The sequence below is a fragment of the Myotis daubentonii genome, chromosome 12 (genome assembly GCF_963259705.1).
Source record: "Myotis daubentonii chromosome 12, mMyoDau2.1, whole genome shotgun sequence".
Taxonomy (NCBI): domain Eukaryota; kingdom Metazoa; phylum Chordata; class Mammalia; order Chiroptera; family Vespertilionidae; genus Myotis; species Myotis daubentonii.
In genome coordinates, this window is record NC_081851.1 from 56,724,855 (window position 1) to 56,745,794 (window position 20,940).

The 20,940-nt window shown below is 56.2% G+C and overlaps 2 protein-coding genes across 2 annotated transcripts in view; one reads left to right on the forward strand and one right to left on the reverse strand.

The window, feature by feature from the left end:
• Positions 1-1,926, reverse strand: part of SIX3 (SIX homeobox 3) — a 2,481-nt gene extending 555 nt beyond the window's left edge. Inside the window, exon 1 of the mRNA XM_059660660.1 lies at positions 1,024-1,926. Coding sequence (XP_059516643.1) covers positions 1,024-1,918 — 895 coding nt within the window. The 5' untranslated portion in view covers positions 1,919-1,926. The remainder of the gene's footprint in view (positions 1-1,023) is intronic.
• The window catches only part of SIX2 (SIX homeobox 2), a 49,971-nt gene extending 43,555 nt beyond the window's left edge, over positions 1-6,416 (forward strand). Inside the window, exon 3 of the mRNA XM_059659945.1 lies at positions 6,389-6,416. The gene's annotated coding sequence lies outside the window, so the exon portion shown is untranslated. The remainder of the gene's footprint in view (positions 1-6,388) is intronic.
• The last annotated feature ends 14,524 nt before the right edge of the window (positions 6,417-20,940 follow it).

The following is a 20,940-nucleotide window of genomic DNA, read 5'->3' on the forward strand; positions in this document are numbered from 1 at the left end:
ATCGGCAGGGGGGCCAAGCGGTCTCCGGCTGCCCGGTTCCCAGGGCTAAGCAGCGGCTGCCTGAACCTAGTGCCTCTGAGTTTTCCCTACAAAGAGGCCTTCCCAATGGACCTGGGCACTCCCCCCATCAGGCGAAAACTTGGTTCCAAAGGCGGATGAGAGGGCTGAAGGCTCAGGCCTGGGCCACCTGAACCAGAACACACTCACTCACTCCATGAACTCACACCCAGCCCCTAGCCCCCTCGCCTGTCAGCATCAAGGGCCCTGCCCCCTGCTCTACACCAGGCCCAGCACCAACCCAGGCTGGGTAGGAACACAGCTTTCTCGTCAGGGCTCTCACCCAACTCTTCCCTTCCCTCTTCCCTCCCTCCTTCGTTCTCCTTTCTCCATTTTTCCGTGTAGTTATTTTTCTTCCTACTTTCCCCAGGCCCAACTCTGCTGACTGGTCAAACCCGGTACAACTTTGTGACTTTGTGGCCAACATGCCAACAGCAAAACTGCTCCTGCCCGCTTTGCAAGTTAGTGAACCAGGGGCTGCTCCTTAGCTGGGGAGGCAGGGCCAACACACACGCCTCTCCACTCCCGGCCGGCTCTCCTGCACCTGATCGGGCAACTGGCAAAGCTGTGGGAAGGAGGGCCGCTGCATGGTGGCCACCAGCCTTTTCCCTGTGTGGCAGGGACCCAGGTCAGTGTCCTCTCCCTGACATTGGTGGATCCCTCCCCGGTATGTGCAATGCAGGGGCATAAGAACCAGGCGGCAAGGAGTACTTTTCCTCCCTTCCCTGTCTGCAGGCTTCCGAGGAGCCCTGAGCGTGGGACCTCTCAGAGGCTGGGACCACGGGCTGTGGGCACTGGGATCTCGCACACACCCTCTCCACCCAGATGAAAGACCCTCGCAGGCAAAGCAATCAGGAAACTCAAAGTCTGTCCCCCTTCCCCGCGCCTGGGCCGGCGGAAACTTTCTCCAACTGGCCAGGGGGTGGAGGCTTCTCTGGAGAGCTCGGCAGCCGCTGGCCCCCTGACCCGCCGGCCCCCATTTCAACCCTTCTCCCTCTCCCGGGTCCCGGAGACGGTAGCCGGGCCGCGGGGGCCCCGCCACTGACCTGTTCTTGGCCGCCGCGGCGCGGTCGCGCTGCCTCCGGTTCTTAAACCAGTTGCCTACTTGTGTGGGAGTGAGGCCGGTGGCCTGCGCCAGTTCGCGTTTCTTGCTGGGGTTGGGGTAGGGGTCCTGCAGGTACCATTCCCGCAGCAGGCTCCGAGTCCGCTCCTTGAAGCAATGCGTCTTCTGCTCGCCGTCCCAGATGGTGCGCGGCAGCGGGAACTTCTTGCGCACGCGGTACTTGTCCACCGGGCCGAGCGGGCGGCCGCGCAGCTTCTCGGCCTCCTGGTAGTGCGCCTCGAGCCACATGGCCTGCAGCTTGCCGTGCGACTCCTTGGTGAACTTGTGGTTCTCCAGGATGTGGTACAGGTCGCGGAAGTTCCCCGTGTGGAAGGCGACCACGGCGCGCGCGCGCAGGATGGACTCGTGCTTGTTGATGGCCTCGCACGCCCCGGGGGCCACGGGCAGCGACCAGAGGAAGCGGCCCAGCCGCTCGATGTCGCCCGTCTCCTCCAGCGTCTCGCAGACGCTGGCCACCTGCTCCGGCGAGAAGTTGAGGGTGGGCAGCTGGAACATGGACAACTCTTCCGGGGGGGCCCTGGAGCCGCCGCCGCTGCCGCCGCCGCCGCCTGCTCCGCCAGCACCGCCGCCTCCCGCACAGTTCCCGCCGCCGCCGCCGCCGCCCGTGCCGCCGCCGCCGCCTCCCGCACCGGTCCCGCCGCCGCTACTCGCCAGAAGTAGGGAGCGGTGGTGAGAATCGGCGAAGTTTGGCAACAAGAAGTGGGAGGAATAGAGGTCTAGGGGGGAGCGGAATACCATGGACTGACCTGGGAGGAGAGGAGAAAATTCAGGGAGAGGAAGAGAGAGGGGAGGAAGAGGAGGAGAGGGGCGCTGAGGACCAGGCGGAGGGAGAGGAGAGGGGGGAGGAGGGGAAGGAAAGGAGGGGGGAGCAGGAGGAGGAGGGGGAAGAGGAAGGGCGTAAGGGACACCCACACCCCACACACATCCACACACACACACACCCGCGCAGCCACATAGAGAGGGAGGAAGGAGAGCGACCCGGTGCGCGCGCGCAGAGAGCGAACCCGAGCCAGAGAGAGGGAGAGGGAGAGCGAGAGGAGAGCGAGAGCCAACCACCGCCGAGTCAAGATTCAGCGATTCCACAGCAATCGCCCTAATGACAACAGCCTCATAATATCTCCCCTAAATCCACAGTGAGTGCAGCATTGAAACATTTTGTTTCGCTTTTCTATTGGTCTGCGGCATGTCGTTGTGGGGTTGCCATGGCAACCACTGCCAATCACTGTCAGCCCTGCCAATCAATACCCAGAACGTAAGGACGGTTTTACCACTTAGCCAGAGTGGGGGGTGGAGAGGAGGAAAAGAGGGAGAAGGGGGAGAATTTTTTAAAGTGTTTGCAACTCTTAATCTCGCCAAGTCCCCCACTTCTCTCTCTCTCTCTCTCTCTCTCTCTCTCTCTCTCTCTCTCTCTCTCTCTCTCTCTCTCTCTCTGAATTCCCTTCTTCCCTCTTCCCCAAAGAAGTTGATCCAGAAATTTAAAAAGCCATGGGAATAGAGTTGTTAAATGAGATGAGCAATTTAAAGTGGGGGATTTTGTTGGGAGATGAGAGGCTCCTCATGCTACACGAAGGCCAAGGGCCAGCCGGAAAGAGAGGCAGAGGGACAGTTGAGCGGACATGGTTTGCACGTGGGCTGCCTCTTTCTGCCGATGTGAGCACTAAGAGTGGAGAGGAAGAACGGAGAGATGAGATCATGGGGCCCACCCTGAGCCCCGCCCTGGTCCTTCGGGCTGCTGGGCCCTGAGGTCTGGGATTTCTGGGGACATTTGGTGCCTGGGAGCCCAAGCCCAGAAGCCAGGGTTCTGGAAGCGGCTTTGGCTTCCTCCTTCCTGATTATTGGCCACATTCACCCCAACTTCCTCCGCACTGGAACTGGCTTCTCTTTACTCTGCCCTCCAGCCAGAGAGCCTTGGTTTCCCATATTGCCCTGAATTTTAAAATAGCAATAGAAATTAACAGTGCACTTCTTTCCATCTTAAAATGCGACCCTCCTCTTTGTTCCTCCTAGGCTTCAGCTGCTTTCCCTGGGAGCTGTGGAGGAGGTTCACAAGCTGAGAAGCCTGGGAGCCCACAAGACCCCCCCATACCTGTTACCCCCCATATCTGTTACCCCCCAAACCTGTTACCCCCCCCCCCAAAGGAGCTCTGGGTCTGCCTATCAGCCCCAGAAAGGCCCCAAAGAAGTAGATAGGCCTGAACATTGCTTGCTTGCTCATATTGTAAAGAAAAATAATAATTAACTGTCAAATTTTTCTAAGGAAAATAATATCACAAGCCTAAAATAGACCCCACAGGGCCCAAAGAATGGAGAGGGCCCTCCCTCCCTTTGGTCACTGCAGCCCCCAGACCCAGCATGAGTATTTATTCTAAGGTATGTCGCTTTTAAGAAGATGTAATCAGCATCTTGAGCGGGGCCTCCCTTTGTGAAGCCTCTGTAACTATGGGAGTGTGATTTACGCAGATTTGTCCGGGTCAGAGCCGTCTTTCCCCAGAGCACTGTGTATATTTAGACAGGGACTCGGTTTGGTGTTTAAAAGTGTATATTTTGAATGAGTTCACACACAGTAGCCAACAATGCCCACATTGTCGGCCCGTGTACAACGTGTATTGAAACGCAGCGTCCAGACTTCAACTAATCTGCCCTCAATAAAGCTGACATAATTATCCTAAGCTGCCTTTCCAGAAGAAAAATCATTGAGGAATTCAAAACTTTTTTTTAAAAAAGATCTTTTCTACATTCCGATGCAGATCTGTGAGCGAGGTGCGGAGCCCACTGACTGCCCTTTGGAGATCTCAATGAGGGAAGAAGGGAGGTTGAGAGAGAATTTCAATGGGAAAACTAACGTGACTGGGCTGTGAGTGTGCCGGCCCCTAACCCCGAGCTCCAGCCCTCCTTGGGCCATGACTCCCCAGCGCCAGGCCCCCTGGGCAAAGACGCAGGAGCTGCGCTGGGAGACTCTGGACAGGGTGAGGGGGCCAATACCCGCCCACTCAGGCTGAGGCAGTCGAGGGTCGCTGGTTCTAAATCCACAGACTGAGGCAGAAAAATATTCGCCCAAAGGGAAGACCGGCCAAGCCCTACTTGGGAGGATCTCACCCCCACCCCATCCCATCTCTCTTCCTCCCTGGCCGTGGGTCCTTCTCTGCTCAGCCTCGGAGCTCTGGGCAGTCGTTCACTGCGGGCCCAGACAAGAGCCCTAACTAAGGTTGGGACACAAAAACAGACACTTCATCTTTTCTTCCCGATCCCTTTCTCTCGCAGGGAAAGGATTAAAGGCTGAGGGGTGGGAGGAGGAAGGGGCAGGAGGAGGAAGCGGGGGAGGAAGGAATGAAAAAGGGGAGGGGAGTGGGTATTGTGCCGCGTGTGGGGGGAGCATTCCTACGGGTGGGTTTCCGAATATTGTGTTCAACTTTTTGAAAGCAGCTCGTGACCCCGAAACTGCATCCCCTGGAGCCGAGGACCCCGGCGCCGGGCGGGCGGGCGGGTGAACCCAGCCAGTCCCCTCCCCATCCCCAAAACCCCCCGCCTCCGGGTGGGGGCGGCAGGGCCTCTCCCGCCGCCGCGCGGTCGGCCCGGAGGGAGGCTGGGCAGGTGCCGCGGGCTCTGCCGAAAGCGCTGAAATCGAAAACCGTCGCCACTCGAGGAGAATTGAGGCAAGTGGGGCTGATACTCCGTTGGGCTACACCCCTGTCCCCACCTCGGCTGGGGAGCCCGCCGACCCTCCGCAGCACCCTGCCGTCTCCGGTAGCGGCCGCGGCTCGGGGGCTCTGGCGTGCACAGCCGGGCGGAGGGAGGCGGCGAGGCGCGCAGCTTTGTGCTCCCGGACGGGGCCGGCGCGGCGCGGCGCGGCGGGCTGAACAGCAGCCGGAGCTGTCAGAGTCGCCCGGCCCGGCCCGGCCCAGCTCCTCGCCGCCCGCCGAGCCCACCTTGCGGTCCCGCTGCCGCCAGCGCCTCTCCGCTCCGGCCCAGAGCACCGCGCCCGCCGCCCGAAGCTCGTAAGTTGTGCGTCCCAGGAGCTGGGGAGGATGGCGGGGCGGTCGGTCCTCTGCGCGGATGGCTAGACTGGCTCTGGGAGCGCAGGCTGGGCAGGGTCTCGGTCTAGGAGTACCGGGGTTTCCCCTCCCAAATCCCCAGGCCCTGAGCGTTGGGGAGGGGGTTAAAAGCAGAAGGACCAGGGCCCAGGCCGCCTTCCCTAACGCCCCAGGAGCTGGGCTGCGAGAAGGCCGGGAGGTGAACCTGGGGGGACGCCTGGAAGGGGGGGCGCGTAGGGGGCACCTGCACCTGAGACTCCATCAGAGCGAGGAGACCCGAATGGATAGGTCTGCCTGCGGGGCCTGTAGGTCTCTCCTGCCGTCTGGCCGCCCAGACACGCTGAGGTCACAAAATTGCCACCAGCATCCCTGCTCCATTCCGCCCAGACGACAGGAAGGACAGTGTACAGCTGGCGCGAGGAGAAAGGGCGGTTGAGCTGGAGAGTGTCTTTCTCCACCAGGACCTACTGGGCATTTGTTTACAAATGTCAGCCCCGACCCCGGCATCCACAACACCACCGGGGACGGCGATCGAGACTCCCCCTCTCTCCTCATTTCGGGTCCAGGGGTCTGCGAGCCTCTGAGAGAAGAGGATCAGAGGTCTGGGCAGCTGCACCTACTCACTCGGCCTTGCTCGGCTCCTTGCGGCCGGTTAGTCCTGAGGGGCAACGCCCCTTCCGGCACCCGGGACGACGGAGGAGGCGGGGTCCGGCCGGGTGGCCTGCGGTCTGGGCCTCCCCGCGAGCTACAAACTGGGGCGTTTGGCACAGGCGGCGGCGCAGGGCGCAGAGGAGGGCGGCACTCAGGCGGGGAGGCCGGGAAGACCTTCAAGGACCCCGATTACTTTCCTTGAATGAAAAACAACAACAACAACAACAACAACTGCTCCCTCTCTGTACCCCCGCCCCCCCCCCCCCGCCGTAGCCTCTGGGGGGACCCGAGCTCCAAGCAATTGTGGCCGGGGACAGTAAACACAGCTCAGTTGCCTCAACTTTCTCCGCACATAAAAGTTCCCGGCGCGCGGTGAAATTTGAATATTTGATCAGCCCCTTTGAGTGACCCTCATTAGCCTGGCGCCCTGCTAAGGCCCCGCCACTGCAAGAAAGCTGCTGGGCCCGGCATTTGTAAGCCTTGTTAGCGCCGCTTAATGAAGCCGCCCCCACAGCTCAAAGGTGGCCTCCGGGGCTGGCGGCGGGCACCTCTGCACCCTGCTCTGCCTAATGAGCCCCACCGCCACCGCCTCCACCTCCCAGTCCTCAATCGGGGAGTTTGGCTCTATCTTGGGCCTTTGCACTTCCCACTGGCAGGCTTAGGAGAGCGGGCACAAACCCAGCCCAGCCCAGCCCAGCCAGGAGAGAGAAAGAGCGAGGTGGGAGATGTGGAGGACAGGAGCCTTACAGGTTGGGGATTGGATTTTGAGGCCCCGGGTTGTAGCCCAGGCAGTGCACTGCCAACCTGTCCCAAATTGGCCAATTAGTCACCCCAGTGCCTTAAAGATGCACCTGGCCTAATATGGGGGCGGCAGAGGACAGATGCCCAGGGGTGGGTCAGCTTTCCATCCCCAAGTTCCTTTGGTCTCCACTACCCAGGAGGCCACCTGCTCCTTTGCAGGGATGCCCTCATGACAATCAGAGTTGGTGTGCTAGGACTCAGATTTGGAAAGGGATGTGCACTCTCACCTCCTCAAACCATCGTTGCCCTCAGCATCCACATAACCATGTTATGCCCCTTGGCACTAGGGAAGGCAAGGTACTACAGTCTGCCCTGGCCACTCCACAAGAGAGCCATGGCTGCGCTGGTCTCTCTCTCATCACGCTGCCAGGCATCAGAAGGGCTGGAGAGAGTGCTCAGGGAGGGTCACCTTGGACAGGATCAACTGGCTGCTTGGGTGAGACTGGGACTGAAAAAGGCTTTGAGGGAGAGGAAGAGAGGGATTGCTCTGGAAGGAAGGGGGACCAAAGTCACCAACTACATTCCCTCTGAAGCAAATATAAAGAACCTTATTAGAAGTTGTGCTACGGTCCTCTTGCAGAGTAGACACCCTTTCGTCGCTGTCCCTCCCTCCTCCTATGCCCTTTTCCCTGGACAGTTGTCCCTCAAGGTCCCTCCTTGTTCAACCAGCTCTTGGGCTTTTAAGGGTTATTTGGGGGGATTAATGCACTGGACTTGGGGAGCAGGCTGCTCTCAGAGCCATACTCTGGGCCTTCTGTAGGTGCCCCCCCATATGCCCACAATCCCTCAGACATACAGCAGGCTGCCCAGGGTGGCAACCTCAGGACACCATTCCAAAGCAGCCCTCACTCTCTGCCCAAAGGCCTGATAGGCCCCTGGGATAGCAGAGACTTCTAAGTCCACTTGGTTCCTCTTTGCTCTCTTCCGCTGCTCAAACGGTGTGCCCCAACCGATTTACCACCCAGGTCACCCTAATTCAAGCCCCAACTGCTGATCTCTAGGGACCATCTCTGAGCTGGGCAATGCGTTGTCGGGGCCTTGATTCATCTAAAGGGCAAAGGTAGGACTGGGGAAGGGAGGGGTGGACTCTGTTGGCGAGAAAGGGGACTGAGGCAGAGGGTAGAACTCAGCTCTGTGGCCCCAAGGCCAGGCCTACCAACTGCTCAGGGGAGGAGGCGAGGGGAGGGGGGCTAGGAGTCCGCGGGCGACGGTCGGGGCATCAGCGTGGGGGGCTAGATCCAGAGGAGAAGGGCGAGAGGCGGGGGTCGGGGGAGCGGGGCGGGGGTAGGGGGTGCGGCTCTTTAAGAGCACAAGGCTGGCAGGGAAAGCGCGCGGCCGGGGCTGGTAGCGCATTGACCCGAAGGGGATTTAGAGGGAAGGGAGCGGCCGGCACCGGGGGCTTTGTCCGGGGCGACCAGAGAGGGCGAGGCACGAGAATAAGGACAGGCCGTGTCCTGAAAGGCCGCACGGAGGCTGCGGCTGCGGCGCTGCTGCTCTTGACTTCTGAGCGGGGCTTAGAGAGCCTGCCCCGGCTTAAGCCGGACCCGGTGCCGGGCCCTGAGCGCCCAGCCTGCGGGCTCACAGCCCCCGGGCTCGGAGCTGCGGAGCCGCGGGATGGGGAGGGGACACGGGTGGCCAGGGACCTGGCCAAGTTGCCCTGCGCTCTACAGTTGCCTGACGCTAGTGCAGAGCGGCGTGCGAGCTGGCCCGGCCGCGTCGGGCCAGGCCCGAGAAAGACTTTTCTTTTTCCAACTTTGTCTTTTGGTTTTGTCTCCAGTTCGAGCAGCTCCGGAGCCTGCCGACCCCAAAGGGAGCCTCAACAGGTGGCCGGGTAAGTCCATTTGAGAATTCTGCTCATACCCTTAGCCCCTCCCCGGCCCCTAACGTTCCCCTCCCAGATCCCTCTGGCCGCCTGAATTCCCGGTGCTCCTCCCGCGGGGCCAAGGCGGGAGGAGGAAGTTGGGGGGGGGGGGTTGAGAGGTGCCCTCACCCTGGGTGTCCTCGGGCTCCCAGTTCCAGCCCAGGACCGCTGGCCGGCGCCCTCGCAAAGCTTCACCCAGTACCCCCGGGTCCCGATCACCTTTAGCTCCGTCATAGACGCTGGTACCCCAAGTTGTGGGGGGGCGGGGGAGCATCACTGACTGGAAGTGGGCGGGGGGGCGGGGGCTACGTGGCCGTGCGGCCTTAGTGGGGGTTTGGAACCCAATAGACACCCTCTTTTAGGAGAGACCGGGGAGCCCGCCCGGGGAGCCCTCGCCGGCTGTACAATAGCCCGCAGCAGAGCGCCGGCAGCTGGGGGTGGGGAGAGGGTGGGGGAGGTGGAGGAGCAGGAGGAGGGAGGAGAGGGAAGCAGAGAAAAGCAGAAGCAAGAAATCCCGGGCGTCCGAGCGAAAAGTCGGGAAATGTCCTCAGAGCCCGGGCGCACGCCCTCTTTGTCACACACACGCTTGCACACGCACTCACAGCCACCAAGTAGCCCAAGCACGCGGTCCAAGCCGTGCGGGGTCGCGCGCCGAACAGGAGTGGAGCGGCCCTCCTGCTGCCCAGACCCTTCCGCCGCGCGGCCGGTGCCCGGAGGATGACTGGGGGAGCTAGGAGGACCCCCAGGGCTGGGCGCGGCGAAGAGCTTACCTGCGGCAAGGTAAGGGAAACCAGGAGCCAGGAGCAGCGGCGGATAAATATTCATTAGGAAGTGTGTCTCCTTTTAAACCGCGCGGGGTGCGCTCTCGCTCCGATGCCTTCCTCCCTCCCTCTGTCCTCTGGTGCGGCTTCCTCCCTCTCCGCTCAGCCTCCCCCCACCCTCCCCGCTTTCCTGCGAAATGCCGGGTGGGTCCCCGTCTAGCTGTGGGAAGGCTGAGCCTGGGGAGTCTCCACAGCTGCTTGTCTTCGCTCTTGGGGCACGCGTTCCCCATCTGCCCTCCCTCCGGTCGCCCAGCCCCTCACCCCTCCTAAATTACTGCATCATTAGCTTTATTTTCGTGTGTGTGTGTGTGTGTGTGTGTGTGTGTGTGTGTGGAGGGGGGAGGGTGACGGCACAGTTCGACCTACCTCCCCAAAGCTAGCCAAACGCTGGTGCTCTCCAAAGCTGCCCCAACTCCATCCCCACCCACGCTCCCACCCACATCCTCACCCAGTCTTGTTTCTTACCCCCCGCCTTTCCTCTCTCCCTCCATCCGGTACCTACCCAACTTCACCATCCCCTCCCCTCCCGCCGCCTACCACCGGGATCCCCAGATGGATGGGCAGTGACAGGCCAGGGCTGTAGGTACAAGGATCCCGCATTGGGGGTGGGGTGGCCCTCTTTCCCACGTAGCTTCTCTCGCTTGGCACTCAGTGGGCCTCTGGGCAGCCTGGGCTTAGGATCAGAACGCGGAGGCGCACATCAAGGGCCTCACCCCGCCAGGCCTCACGGTCCCCTGGGTCTTGACCGGGGAGGCTGCATGGCTTCACTTTGTGCGAATGAACGGGAGAGACAGACCAACACACCGGCGAGCTGATGATTGCCTTCTGAGAACACACTGACCCGAAGTTAGTCGCAAGTTCGCATCTTTCTCTCTCACGCTCTGAGCAAACACATCCGCAGGATTCCAGGAACTCAGAAATCCCTCCCGAGCACCGTTTCCAGGCGCTAGGGAGCACGGGGCCCACCCCCGCGCGCCCGGGGCCGGCGCTCCGGGACCTCGAGACTAAGAGGCCGCAAGGTCGCTCCGGATGGACGACCGTGGCCACCATACTTGGTACCTTTTCTTCCCGCTCCAGGTACCTAGGCCACCTCAAGGGCGCTAAGGGAGGTGTGGTCCCCAGGTGCTTGGGGGTGGCCGGCTGAGCTCGGCGCGCCGAGGTGGGGGCGGGAGGAGGGGCCGAGGGGGCGGGCCCAGGACAGTTCCCAGCTCCCAGTAGAGCTGCTCTGGGGAATCCGAGGGGAGTTTCGCTCCCAAACAAGCAGACTCCTAGCCCAGAGGTGCCGCGACTTTGGATGGGTCCTACACCTTGCCCAGGTTCGCGGGAGCGCAAGCGGCCTGTGGTGGCCTGGGGCGAAAGGTGCGGTCTCGAGTCTCTGAGCGATCACGCGACTTCTCCCTCCCCCATTTGGCCTGACCCTTTGGGGCCCCGAATCCACTCCCACCCTGAGAGGCCCCACAGGCTCTTTCGACCCATCCGGAAGGGAGTGAGGAGCAGAATCCTCGCTGGGTCTCCCTCCTCCCGGAAGGTTAGGAAGCTGCGCAGTTGAAGGTGGAACAGGCCCTAGAGGGCCCTGGGTCCGAGAAGCCCTATTAACCTTGCACCTCACCTACAGCCCCCAGTTCGCACTTGCCCATCCATCTACTCCGCAGCAGGCAAGGAGGTTGCACGCGAATCCGAGCTCAGGCTTAAGCTGTCACTTTACTGCACACGGGGTGTACGGGCAAGGTGTACAGGCAAACTGTACGCAAACACACGAGGGTATTAGAAGAACGTTAGCAGCAGAATTTGAAGAAAAAAGAAGTGTCCACAGACAGAATGTTCGGGTGCACGGGTGCACATCCAGTGCTCCAGATGCAGACAAGAGCCGCAGTGCCCGCGGCGGGTGACCTCAGCCACGTGGGCGGATGGACAGGAAGCCACACACAAGGAGAACTGGGCGAGCGAGGATGCAGGCCCCCAAGCCCAGGGCTTCCTGCTAGAGGGACCTTGGCTCCTGACCGGGAAACGTTGCTGAGCCCACTGGGGGAAAGATTTCGGGTCAAGTCTTGGAGACTAGAAAGAGCACCTCATCCACCCCAAAGCCAACCCTTTCACCTGCCTCAGCTGGGCTGGAGACGCCCAGAAGAAGGCGATCCGATCCGGGAGAGGTTCATTTTGCCCTGGATTGTCTGTCTTTACTAGGAGACTGCGTTCTGCAGGAGGGTGGGGTGGGGAGTGAATGCTGTGAGATTCCTAAATCCTAATGGGACCGTGGAGCTCCAAGGGTTGAAGAAAGGGAGGACCCTTATTTTGCCCCTTTCACTCCTCTTAACCTAAATATAGTTGTCCAAACAAACAAACCTGAGCTGGGCTCCACACACCCTCTGGCCCTCGCTTCCATTCCAATCTCCTTTAGAGCAAATAATCCTCAAAAGAACACCCTAGAGCAGACGGAATTATTTGGTTTATTAAACTTTTTTTTTTTTTTTGGTGAGATACAGGGAAGTTCTCACCCCCACCCCTCTCCCATCCTAGACACCACCCACTATCCCCACCAAGCTGGGGAGTAGGATTCCCAAATTCAGGAGGGAGTGCACAGGCTTGTTTGTGGTTTCGGTTTGCGGTTTTCCATTTGCCTGCCCAGTTCCAGTGAACCTTCCAGAGTCCAGACAGTAGCCAGTACAGTTTCCCTGCAGAAGAGGCAAGGACACTGGAAGCAATGGTGCCCTCCCTCCCCCTTCACCTCCCTTCCCAACTCTGTCTCTGAAAGTAGAGGCAAGTCTGGGGAAATTCTTTCAGGAAAAAAAAAAAGGAAGAAGAAGCAAAAGGACTTTCTGGGCCAGGAAGTTTGATGCTCACCCTCCAAGGGGCAGAGGAAGGCCCATCTTGCGCAGAAGAGACAAACCAGTTGGAAAGCGTGGCAGGCAGGTGTTTGAAGCGTATGTCGTTGCCCTAGAAATGGAGGGGGTGTGGGGTATGAGTAGCAAATGATTTCTTCCCTTTTGGAGGCAAATTCTGTGCTCTCCCCGCCCCCAAGATACACTGAATCCCTGGGAATTTTAGCAAGAGTTTATTCTTGTAGCTGTTTTGAACAATAAAGAGTAAAACATCACTTTCGAGGAGGCCATTCATCTTCCTTGGAAGGGCAGTTTCTTCCTAGACTTTTTTCTTTCCTCAGATTTGGTTTTCCTTTTTCCCCAATCAGCGTCCACTTGCTGACACACCCTGGGAAGAGATGGCAACAGAGAGAAGTGAAGAAGGAGACCACACTCCTGAACCCAACGTGTAAGTTCCCTTCCTCAGAGCTGCGATTCAGGACACGAAGCGCAGTCTCCCTGGGGGCATGTCTCCCTTCTCTAGGTAGTTTATTTAGAGCCTTTTCAGTCACAAAGAACAATCAGCAGTTGGAGACGTTTCCTATTACTGTACTTACCAATTAATTCTACAAGATTCTTCAAACACTGATTTATAAAAATGTGTGGACATAGCTAAGATCCTTGCAACATGTATCCATCAAGCAGAAAAGCAGTTTGTTTTCTCATAGTCCCAAAAGTCCCAGCAGAGTCATTGAAGCAACTGTTTTATTTTTAATTACAGTTGGTATTATTATATTAGTTTACATAATATTATATTAGCTTTATGTGTACAATAGTGATTAGACATTCATGTAACTTACCAAGTGATCACCCCGATAATGGAGCGATTTTTTTTTCTGTTTCCTATCTGCCCGAGCCACAGGGCTCAGGGCAAAATCTCCGAGGTTTGTGACCTCTTGAGTAGGGCCTACTGTGTTGTTAGGTTTCTTAAAGATTGTGTGAGCTCGCTCTCTCTCTCTCCCTCCCTCTCTCCCTCCCTCCTTCCCCAAAATGAGCCCCATAGAAGCTAACCATTTCTGCAGCGCACTGTGCAAAGAGCTGAACGGTGTTGTCCGGTTCAGGGTTGTGGGTGGGGGAGGGGACAGCCATCACCTTCAACTGAAAAATAAAATAACCCTCATACCCCTTTAATTTCTTCTATTTAATAGTCTCACCTCCAAAGGCGACTTCACCCACGGAGAGCCCAGGCTTCCAGCCACAGTGCCGCCCGCCGCCCGCCCGAGAGGAGGTGCTCCGACGGCAAAAATCCCATACATTTTTAACTACAGTGATTACTAAATTAATAGCAGGCACTAAGACAGATGTCAAAACGTCTTGAAAATGTTTATCTGTGAATAATTGAGAAGGTGGTGGGACGCATTATCTGATTGTGTAATGAAATATGTATGAGGAACAGCTGTTTGCAACAGCCCCCTCCCGCCCCCTCCTCTGCTGGGGCCCTTCTCTTCCAGGCGGGAGTCGCGGCGAAGCTGGTCGCCCACGTCCGTCCGCTTGGAACCCGCTCTGCCCCTCCGGGGCCGCTGCAGAGCCGGGCTCCAGCGCGCCCCAGAGTCACCCGCTTTCCAGATAGAGGACATCGGCATGGAGTCGCCCCCCAGCCACGCTCTTTCGGCTTTGGAGGCGGCGTGAGGCTTGGCTGCCCTTCGAGCCTTGGGGGTGGGCCGCGGACTTGGCCTGAGACGCCCAAGGAAAGCCGGGCCGGGGGCGGCGGAGCCCGGGAGCCCGGGGGCGCCCGCCGGGCGGGGCAGCCTGCTCGCTGGAGAGGGCCTGGGGCTGCGCAACTCAGCGGGGCGGGCCTGGGGTCACCGTGGGGCGACCGGGCTCCCCTGCGGGCTTTGTTCCCCGCCCGGCCACGCCGCGCACTTCCTCCCCGCCCGGCCAGCCCCCTCCAGGCCCCGGCCAGCCGCCTCCAGGCCCCGGCCAGCCCCTCCAGTCCCCGGCCAGACGCCTCCAGGCCCCGGCCAGCCCCCTCCAGGCCCCGGCCAGCCCCTCCAGTCCCCGGCCAGACGCCTCCAGGCCCCGGCCAGCCCCCTCCAGGCCCCGGCCAGCCCCTCCAGTCCCCGGCCAGACGCCTCCAGGCCCCGGCCAGCCCCCTCCAGGCCCCGGCCAGCCCCTCTAGCCCCCGGCCAGCCCCCTCCAGGCCCCGGCCAGCCCCTCTAGTCCCCGGCCAGCCCCCTCCAGGCTCCGCGCCGGCCTGTTTCGTTTCCCCAGCCCCGCGCCCTCCGCCGGGTGCGCAGCTGCCCTCGGGGCGACGCGGGCGGTGCGAGGCCGGCCCAGGAGTCCTGGCCCCGCAGGAAGCGGAATGTGTGCGTGTGGCGGGGGAGGGGGGGCTCTGGGTCCCCTTCTGGGGTTCTGGGGCCGGGGAGGCGGCCTAATGGGGCGCACGGCCTGGTGGGCGGCGAAGGCCCAAGTCCTGGGCTTGGAAGGGGCTGGTGGCCTGCGCGGGGCCCGACCCCAGCCCCGGACCCGGCCCCGGACCGGCAGGAGAGGGCGGCGGCGTGTGGCCGGGGTCCCGCCCGGCTGGACCCCAGCGGCGGTAGCAACCCGGACACCCCGGTGACCGCCTGGGCGAGCTGTCCCCGGCGCTGCCTCCGGCGCTTCGCAAGGCAGCGGCACCGCGTCCCGAAGCCGGGCCCTAGGCCTGTCCGTGGCCTCCGCCTCTGCGGCCCCGCGGCCCCGCTCCCTCCCGCGCCGTGCGGGGCGACCGGGAAGCCTCGCCCCGCAGCCTCCGGCGGCTCTGACCCTGCGGGCGCTGCCGCCCTGGCCGCTCCGGGCCGGCGGCGGAGGAGCGCGGCGCCGGACGCCGAGCGGACGCGTTCCCCACCGGCCGAGGCGCAGTGGAGGTGCCGTCGGGCGCTGCTCCTCCAGCGGGCGTCCCCCCTTCACCTAATCCCTGGTGCTTGGGTTCTAATCCCACACATGACGGTTAATCTGCAATGATACCGCTGCGGAGGGACCTGTTGCTTGCGAGGCACGGTGATTTGTCACCTTGGAAACAGTTTTAAATAAAGATCATAACAGCGATGTCAACTGTGTTTATTCTCCGGGTGGGGAACCTGGCGGCTCCTGGGCGGAGAGGACGGAGGGTCGGTGTCGGAGGGACGGGAGCGAGGCGCGGGCGGGAGAAGCAGCCAGTCCGCCCCCGGCCCGAGCCTGCTGTCCTTCGGGGTTTTCCTTCGGGAAACTCGCGGGGTCTGGAACCGCAAAGCACGGACAGAGGAGCCGTTTGCAAAACTCGGGAACGCTCGGTGAACTTGAGCTACTGCGATGAGCCTCCAGCCGGACGCTGCGCCCCCGGGACTCCAGGCGGCGGAGAGCAGAGAAAGGGCGGCTGGCGGGACCCTGCTCCTCGCCGCCGTCCGTGGACCGAAAACGCCGCGCTCCGGGCTTCCTCCGCTGTGAAACCCGCCACCGTTAGCAACCACCACCGAAAACTGTTCGCACACCGAAAGCAAAATTGAACATAATTGCTTTTATTTATCAATTGCTTTTACAGCATTAAAATATTTTTAGTTGCATTGTATAAAACACCATCCACTCTGATGACTACCTGCCATATCGGTGGATCTGCTCCTTGTGTGTTCGGCACAGCGATATTAACCATCAAGAAAAAGCACATCTTATATATTGTATCTGTCAAGCTATGTTACAATTTCTCTGAACAAAAAAACACATTATTCTTGTTGAAGAAGCTATGAAGCTTCTTTCATGAGCACTTTAGGAATAATCATAGTTGTCAAAAAGAATTAGAGATATAGATTGTAGATGCAAAGGAAATATTAGGTACACAGAATAAAATATACAGTGGGATTGAGGCACAACTATTTTTCTTTTCAAAATAAATTTTTACCGAGGTGAAAAAAACAACAAAACCCTGAGCTATTAAGCTTACTTAAAAGATGGCTTTGTTGGTTTAATTATACTGTAGTTATTTTATAAATATGTTTCAAAGGAAGCTTGCCATATTGCATGTCAATGAGGACTGTAAAGAAACGCTCACAAAAGCTAATGCATACCAAACACCAAATTTTAGTCATTAGCATTCTTATTTATCACAAACTAAAGAAACCTATTAACAGACAAGAATTTCTATTTAGCTAGCATTACAATGTTTGCCCATTAAAATAAAAAGGGCAAAGTATGTCCATATATTTTTTTTCCCTTGGAACTATACATTCTTGCTGCCTAGACAGGTCCTTTGGAGAGATTGGAGGACATTTCTGGTTGGGGAAACAGGAGTCTACAGTGGGAATGGGCCAGAGGTCCCAGAATCACTATTTTTAGTTATCAAACTTAACGCTATTCATTTGGGGGAAAAGTGCAGGGCTGGGGCTCTGAGGCAGGCTGAGCACCACATAGTAACGGAAGTGTGTGAGGGGCCCTTTGTCTTTAATTTGTGTTATATGCATATGCAAATGATCTATTGTTTTTCCTCTGGGGGTGGAGTGGATAGCTTTTGTTTGGATGTTAAAATTTCCTCAAATGCTCCCTAGACAGGGTACTTCTCCCAATGCAGATTGCCCTAGTAGGAAATCCCACCACAACAGTAAACATAAGGTTATTAATTCTAGAAACATGCACACACATATAGATTTGTGTCATTTAAAAAAAATCATTTTCCTTTGAGCAAAATCGGCAATTCTGCTGTCATACCAGAAGTAAATGAATATATAAACACATTTTTTTTCTGAATGCCTATTTGACAGGGAATAAACTTTTCAACTATTTTTTTCTTCTTCTTATAATCATGGGTGATTTTTTTCCCTAATTCGGTAGGGAAACAAGTAAATATCTCAGACCCTGAAGTGAAACATTTGGAATGGTAAGGAAGAGTTATTGTGAATTATGGTTGGTGAGAATTTTTTTTTTTAAGTGTCCAACAGGAAAAACAAATAATAGTTACACAAACTTGTTAATCTCGGCGCATTTATCAAGCAACTCAAGTACAGGTTCTTTGGGCCTGACGCTCAACTCAACAGGATCCATTTTGCCTGTTTGGGGGAGTTTTTGCATTAAAAAGATTGAAAACTTCCAAGAAAGGTGCTTCTTTGAAAGGCCCACCTGAAAACAACAGGTACTAGAAAGAAGGAGGGCATTCCTGATTTCACAAAGAAAATCTCTGTCAAAAGTTATGAACAGATTTTGCAAACCCCACTTGAAATCTTAGTTTTCAATAATAAAAGTCGCTGGGGGTAGGTATCCTCTCCCCTGGGATTACTGGGGCAGAGCTGAAGGAGGGAAGTGTAATGGTTCCTACACTGCAAACTTGTCCTTCAGTGACAAGGCAAGTCAGTGTATGATGAAAGCAGCTCGGGTGCCTGCCTCAATGCTGGCACTATTATATCTGGACGAGGTGTCAATCCCCACATTTCTAAAGCATATTTGATACAGAGGTGGAGGGAACTGCTTTAAAACCTAAGAGTGTGTGTGTGTGTGTGTGTGTATTTAAAGGTGACACTTGCCAATAAAGGCCAAATCTATACAATTATTTGGATAACTCCACTCCTCTTACTCACCCCAAATTAACCAGTCTGATTTTCCCTCCACTGCCGAGAGCGCCCATATTATCTCGATAGGCCACCCGCTCGCCTCTCTCTCATCTGCGTCTTTCCTCTTCATTGAATGCTGAATACTACGAACAGCCAGGGAGGAGAAGGCTGCTCCCCATACATTTAAACCACGCTGGTTTAAATCTCAACGCGAGTGGAAGAACACCCTGTTTCAGTTGCCTTCAACGCAATTTCAGAGTGTATTAGAGGAGACCATCTTGGTGATGCAAAGATAAGTAAGACGAAAACCCTTTTCTCAGGGAGCTGATACTTGTTGAGGTGAGGAACATACACAGGTCGGGAAGGCACAGAGCAATGCTATTCTATGGATGTCCTGGCTGGGAACACAGGAAAGGAAACATGGGAGAAATCTCGGAAGGCTTATTGGAAGAGGTGGCGTTTGAACTGAACCTTGAAGGTTGAGTATGATTCAAGATGGTGAGGAGAAGGAAATATAAACAAAATTGGCATCCAATTAAGGTATAGTGACAGGTCTGACATAAAGTAGGCATTTAAAAGTGCTTATTTAAACGAATGAATGAAATTTAGAAGCCTAATAATAAATCCCTCTAAACATTTCTCCTTAGGATGGCCTGCCTGCTATGGTAACCTAAAGCCCTCTTATTTCTCTCCTTTGATGGTGTCTCTTTCCCTCATTCAGGCCGAGAGAGCTCATTTTGAGGTTACGGATGATGTCTAGGGCTGCAAAATGATGCCGTTGGCACCAGGAAATGAGAAACAGTCTTACTCAGAGATGACTTCTCCACGGGCAAATGTTCCCTGCATTGATGTCCTGTTTACATTCTTGCAAAGATGGGGGATTACTGCAATTCTATGGAGTTTTGTATTTTTAACAAACCTTCCTCTATGGTACCAATTTAATGTTTTGTTTGAAACATGCTGGAATGCAACATGGTGAAAGGGGGATTGGTAGGCTTTTATATACAGAGCAGAATCCACTGAAAATGGCCTCTGAATTAGAAACAAGGAAACCTGGTGGTGTACTAATTAGTGGGTGGAGAAAGTGGCTCACCCAACCCAGCTTCACTCTTTGTCATCTGAGAGGCAGAGACAATACTGACTCCCCTTGTCTATGTGAGGAGATTTTTGTTTTTGTTCTTTAAAGACAAAACAGTAGGAAGGTAGGTTTTTACATAGCTCTGGCCTCCAGCATTATAGGATTCAGGTGATAGTAATCAATTATGAACAGCTTTTTTTTTTTTTGTAATCCTTTGGAAACAGATGCTTATTAGTTTGAGCTTTAAGACACAATTTTTAAAATTACAACCATCAGCAAAATAAATAATACTGGCAAAATGGGAAATCTATACCAATAGGTCTTTTCTTTGAAATGCATTTTTATGCTTTCACAGGCCTTTGGGGCTGGGACATGGAATCCACATTAGGACTCAGCAGAGATTTGCTCTTCAGAAAATGCCTGAGCTGAGGAAGGCAGTGCCCGGCTAGATTATGCCCCAAGCAGGACATCTCGCATCGCCATCCCCTCTCCAGGTTCTCCTCCACTTCGCCCTCACCTCTGCCAGAAACCTGGCTTTCTTCTGCTTCGTTTTTCTTTTTCTTTTTTTTTTTTTAAAACAAGCCACTGTTTCTTTCTTAACTAAGCACGAAAGTCAACAAGTTGAGGGCAATTCAATAATAAACAGATGCCTTTCGAGTTCCCGAGACCCCTTCCACAGGAAGCGCCCAATTCAAAAGGAGGAAACACCAAGGACTATGAAGGATTCTGCAATGAGTGTGGCTGAAGAGGAGCCAGCCTTCCACCCCCACACCCCTCCCTGGACCATCACCCCGAGTTCATCTGAGGGAAGCTGGCTTTCCCAAGAGCCTATCTTTTCCTGGTTGTACAACGTGTTCAGTTCCACCACAGGCAGGCTAAACATATGGCAGAATAGTGTGAAGAAGGAAGTCTGTCCATTAGCACATTGAGGGACGGAGTCTGGGATGTACACTCAATAATGGGCTTCTTGTTTGGGAGCCTGATACCACAGCATCTCTCCAGTGAAAGCTGGACTGACCTCAATTGGTGTGGGCAGCGTGCTTGTGTGCGAGGTGTATTTACAAGGCCAGACCAATTCAAGCTACTCTGAAAGTCTCTTGCTGCACAGGAGGAAAAAAGTATTGGGTGACCTTGTGTGTATGTGTCGAGGAGGAGGAGCCCCGAGAGATTAGGAAATGAAGAGGGGCGAGAATTTTACTTTAATTAGTCTCACATTTCCTGGGAGAGCTTTTCTGAGAATATGATATTCTCTCCCATTTGTTTCTGTGCAGCAAAGTTCGGAGACTCACCACCCAAGGTAGAAGAGAGGACCATCTCGATCCAGGCTAGATTCTGAACAAAACTCGGCCTTAGCTTCCAGAAACCTTAAATCACACGTAGGTAGAGTTCTGACTTGGTCACTAAGAATAAAACGGAAGCTGAGTCTATTACTTAACATTTCAGATTAACCAGAGGACACGTTGAAAAGCCTTTTCTTGACTGAGGACCAAAATCATGGTTCGAGGGTGCCATATCGGGTCTTCTCTCTTTAAAAAAAAAATATTTTTATTCATTTCAGAGAAGAAGGGAGAAGGATAGAGAGATAGAAACATCAGTGATGAGAGAGAATCATTGATTGGCTGCCTTCCGCATGCCCCCTACTGGGGATCGAGCCTGCAACCTGGGCATATGCCCTGACCGGGAATGGAACCGTGACCTCCTGGTTCATAGGTCGCTGCTCAACCACTGAGCCATGGGCCGGGCCTGGGTGTTCTCCTGATATGGTAGGTGAGGGCTGTGTCCTGGAGTCCTGGTACCCCAACCACATCTTCAGCAACTCCTGGATCACACTACAGAGGGGGCAGAGTAGGAGCTGGGAGAGGTCTGCAGAACAGCAAAAGCAGCAGGAGGAGGGGGCAGGAAGGACCAGAGAGCACCCCTTGCAGATGCACATCTCTGCAGGCACACACGCTCAAGGAAGGCACCCACCTGGGACCGAAGGGGCTGTTAAGTCCCTCTTCAAACCACAGCGGACATCCTCAGACCGTCTCCAGCCCTTTGTAGCAATCCCCAGTACGCGTCAGTATGGGTAGAAAAGCTCCTTCTATCAAGTTTAACAACTTTCTGGTATAACTTCTGAGAGGACTGATTGCTTATTCATGCAGAAGCAAGACGCCCAGTTCGTTTTGCC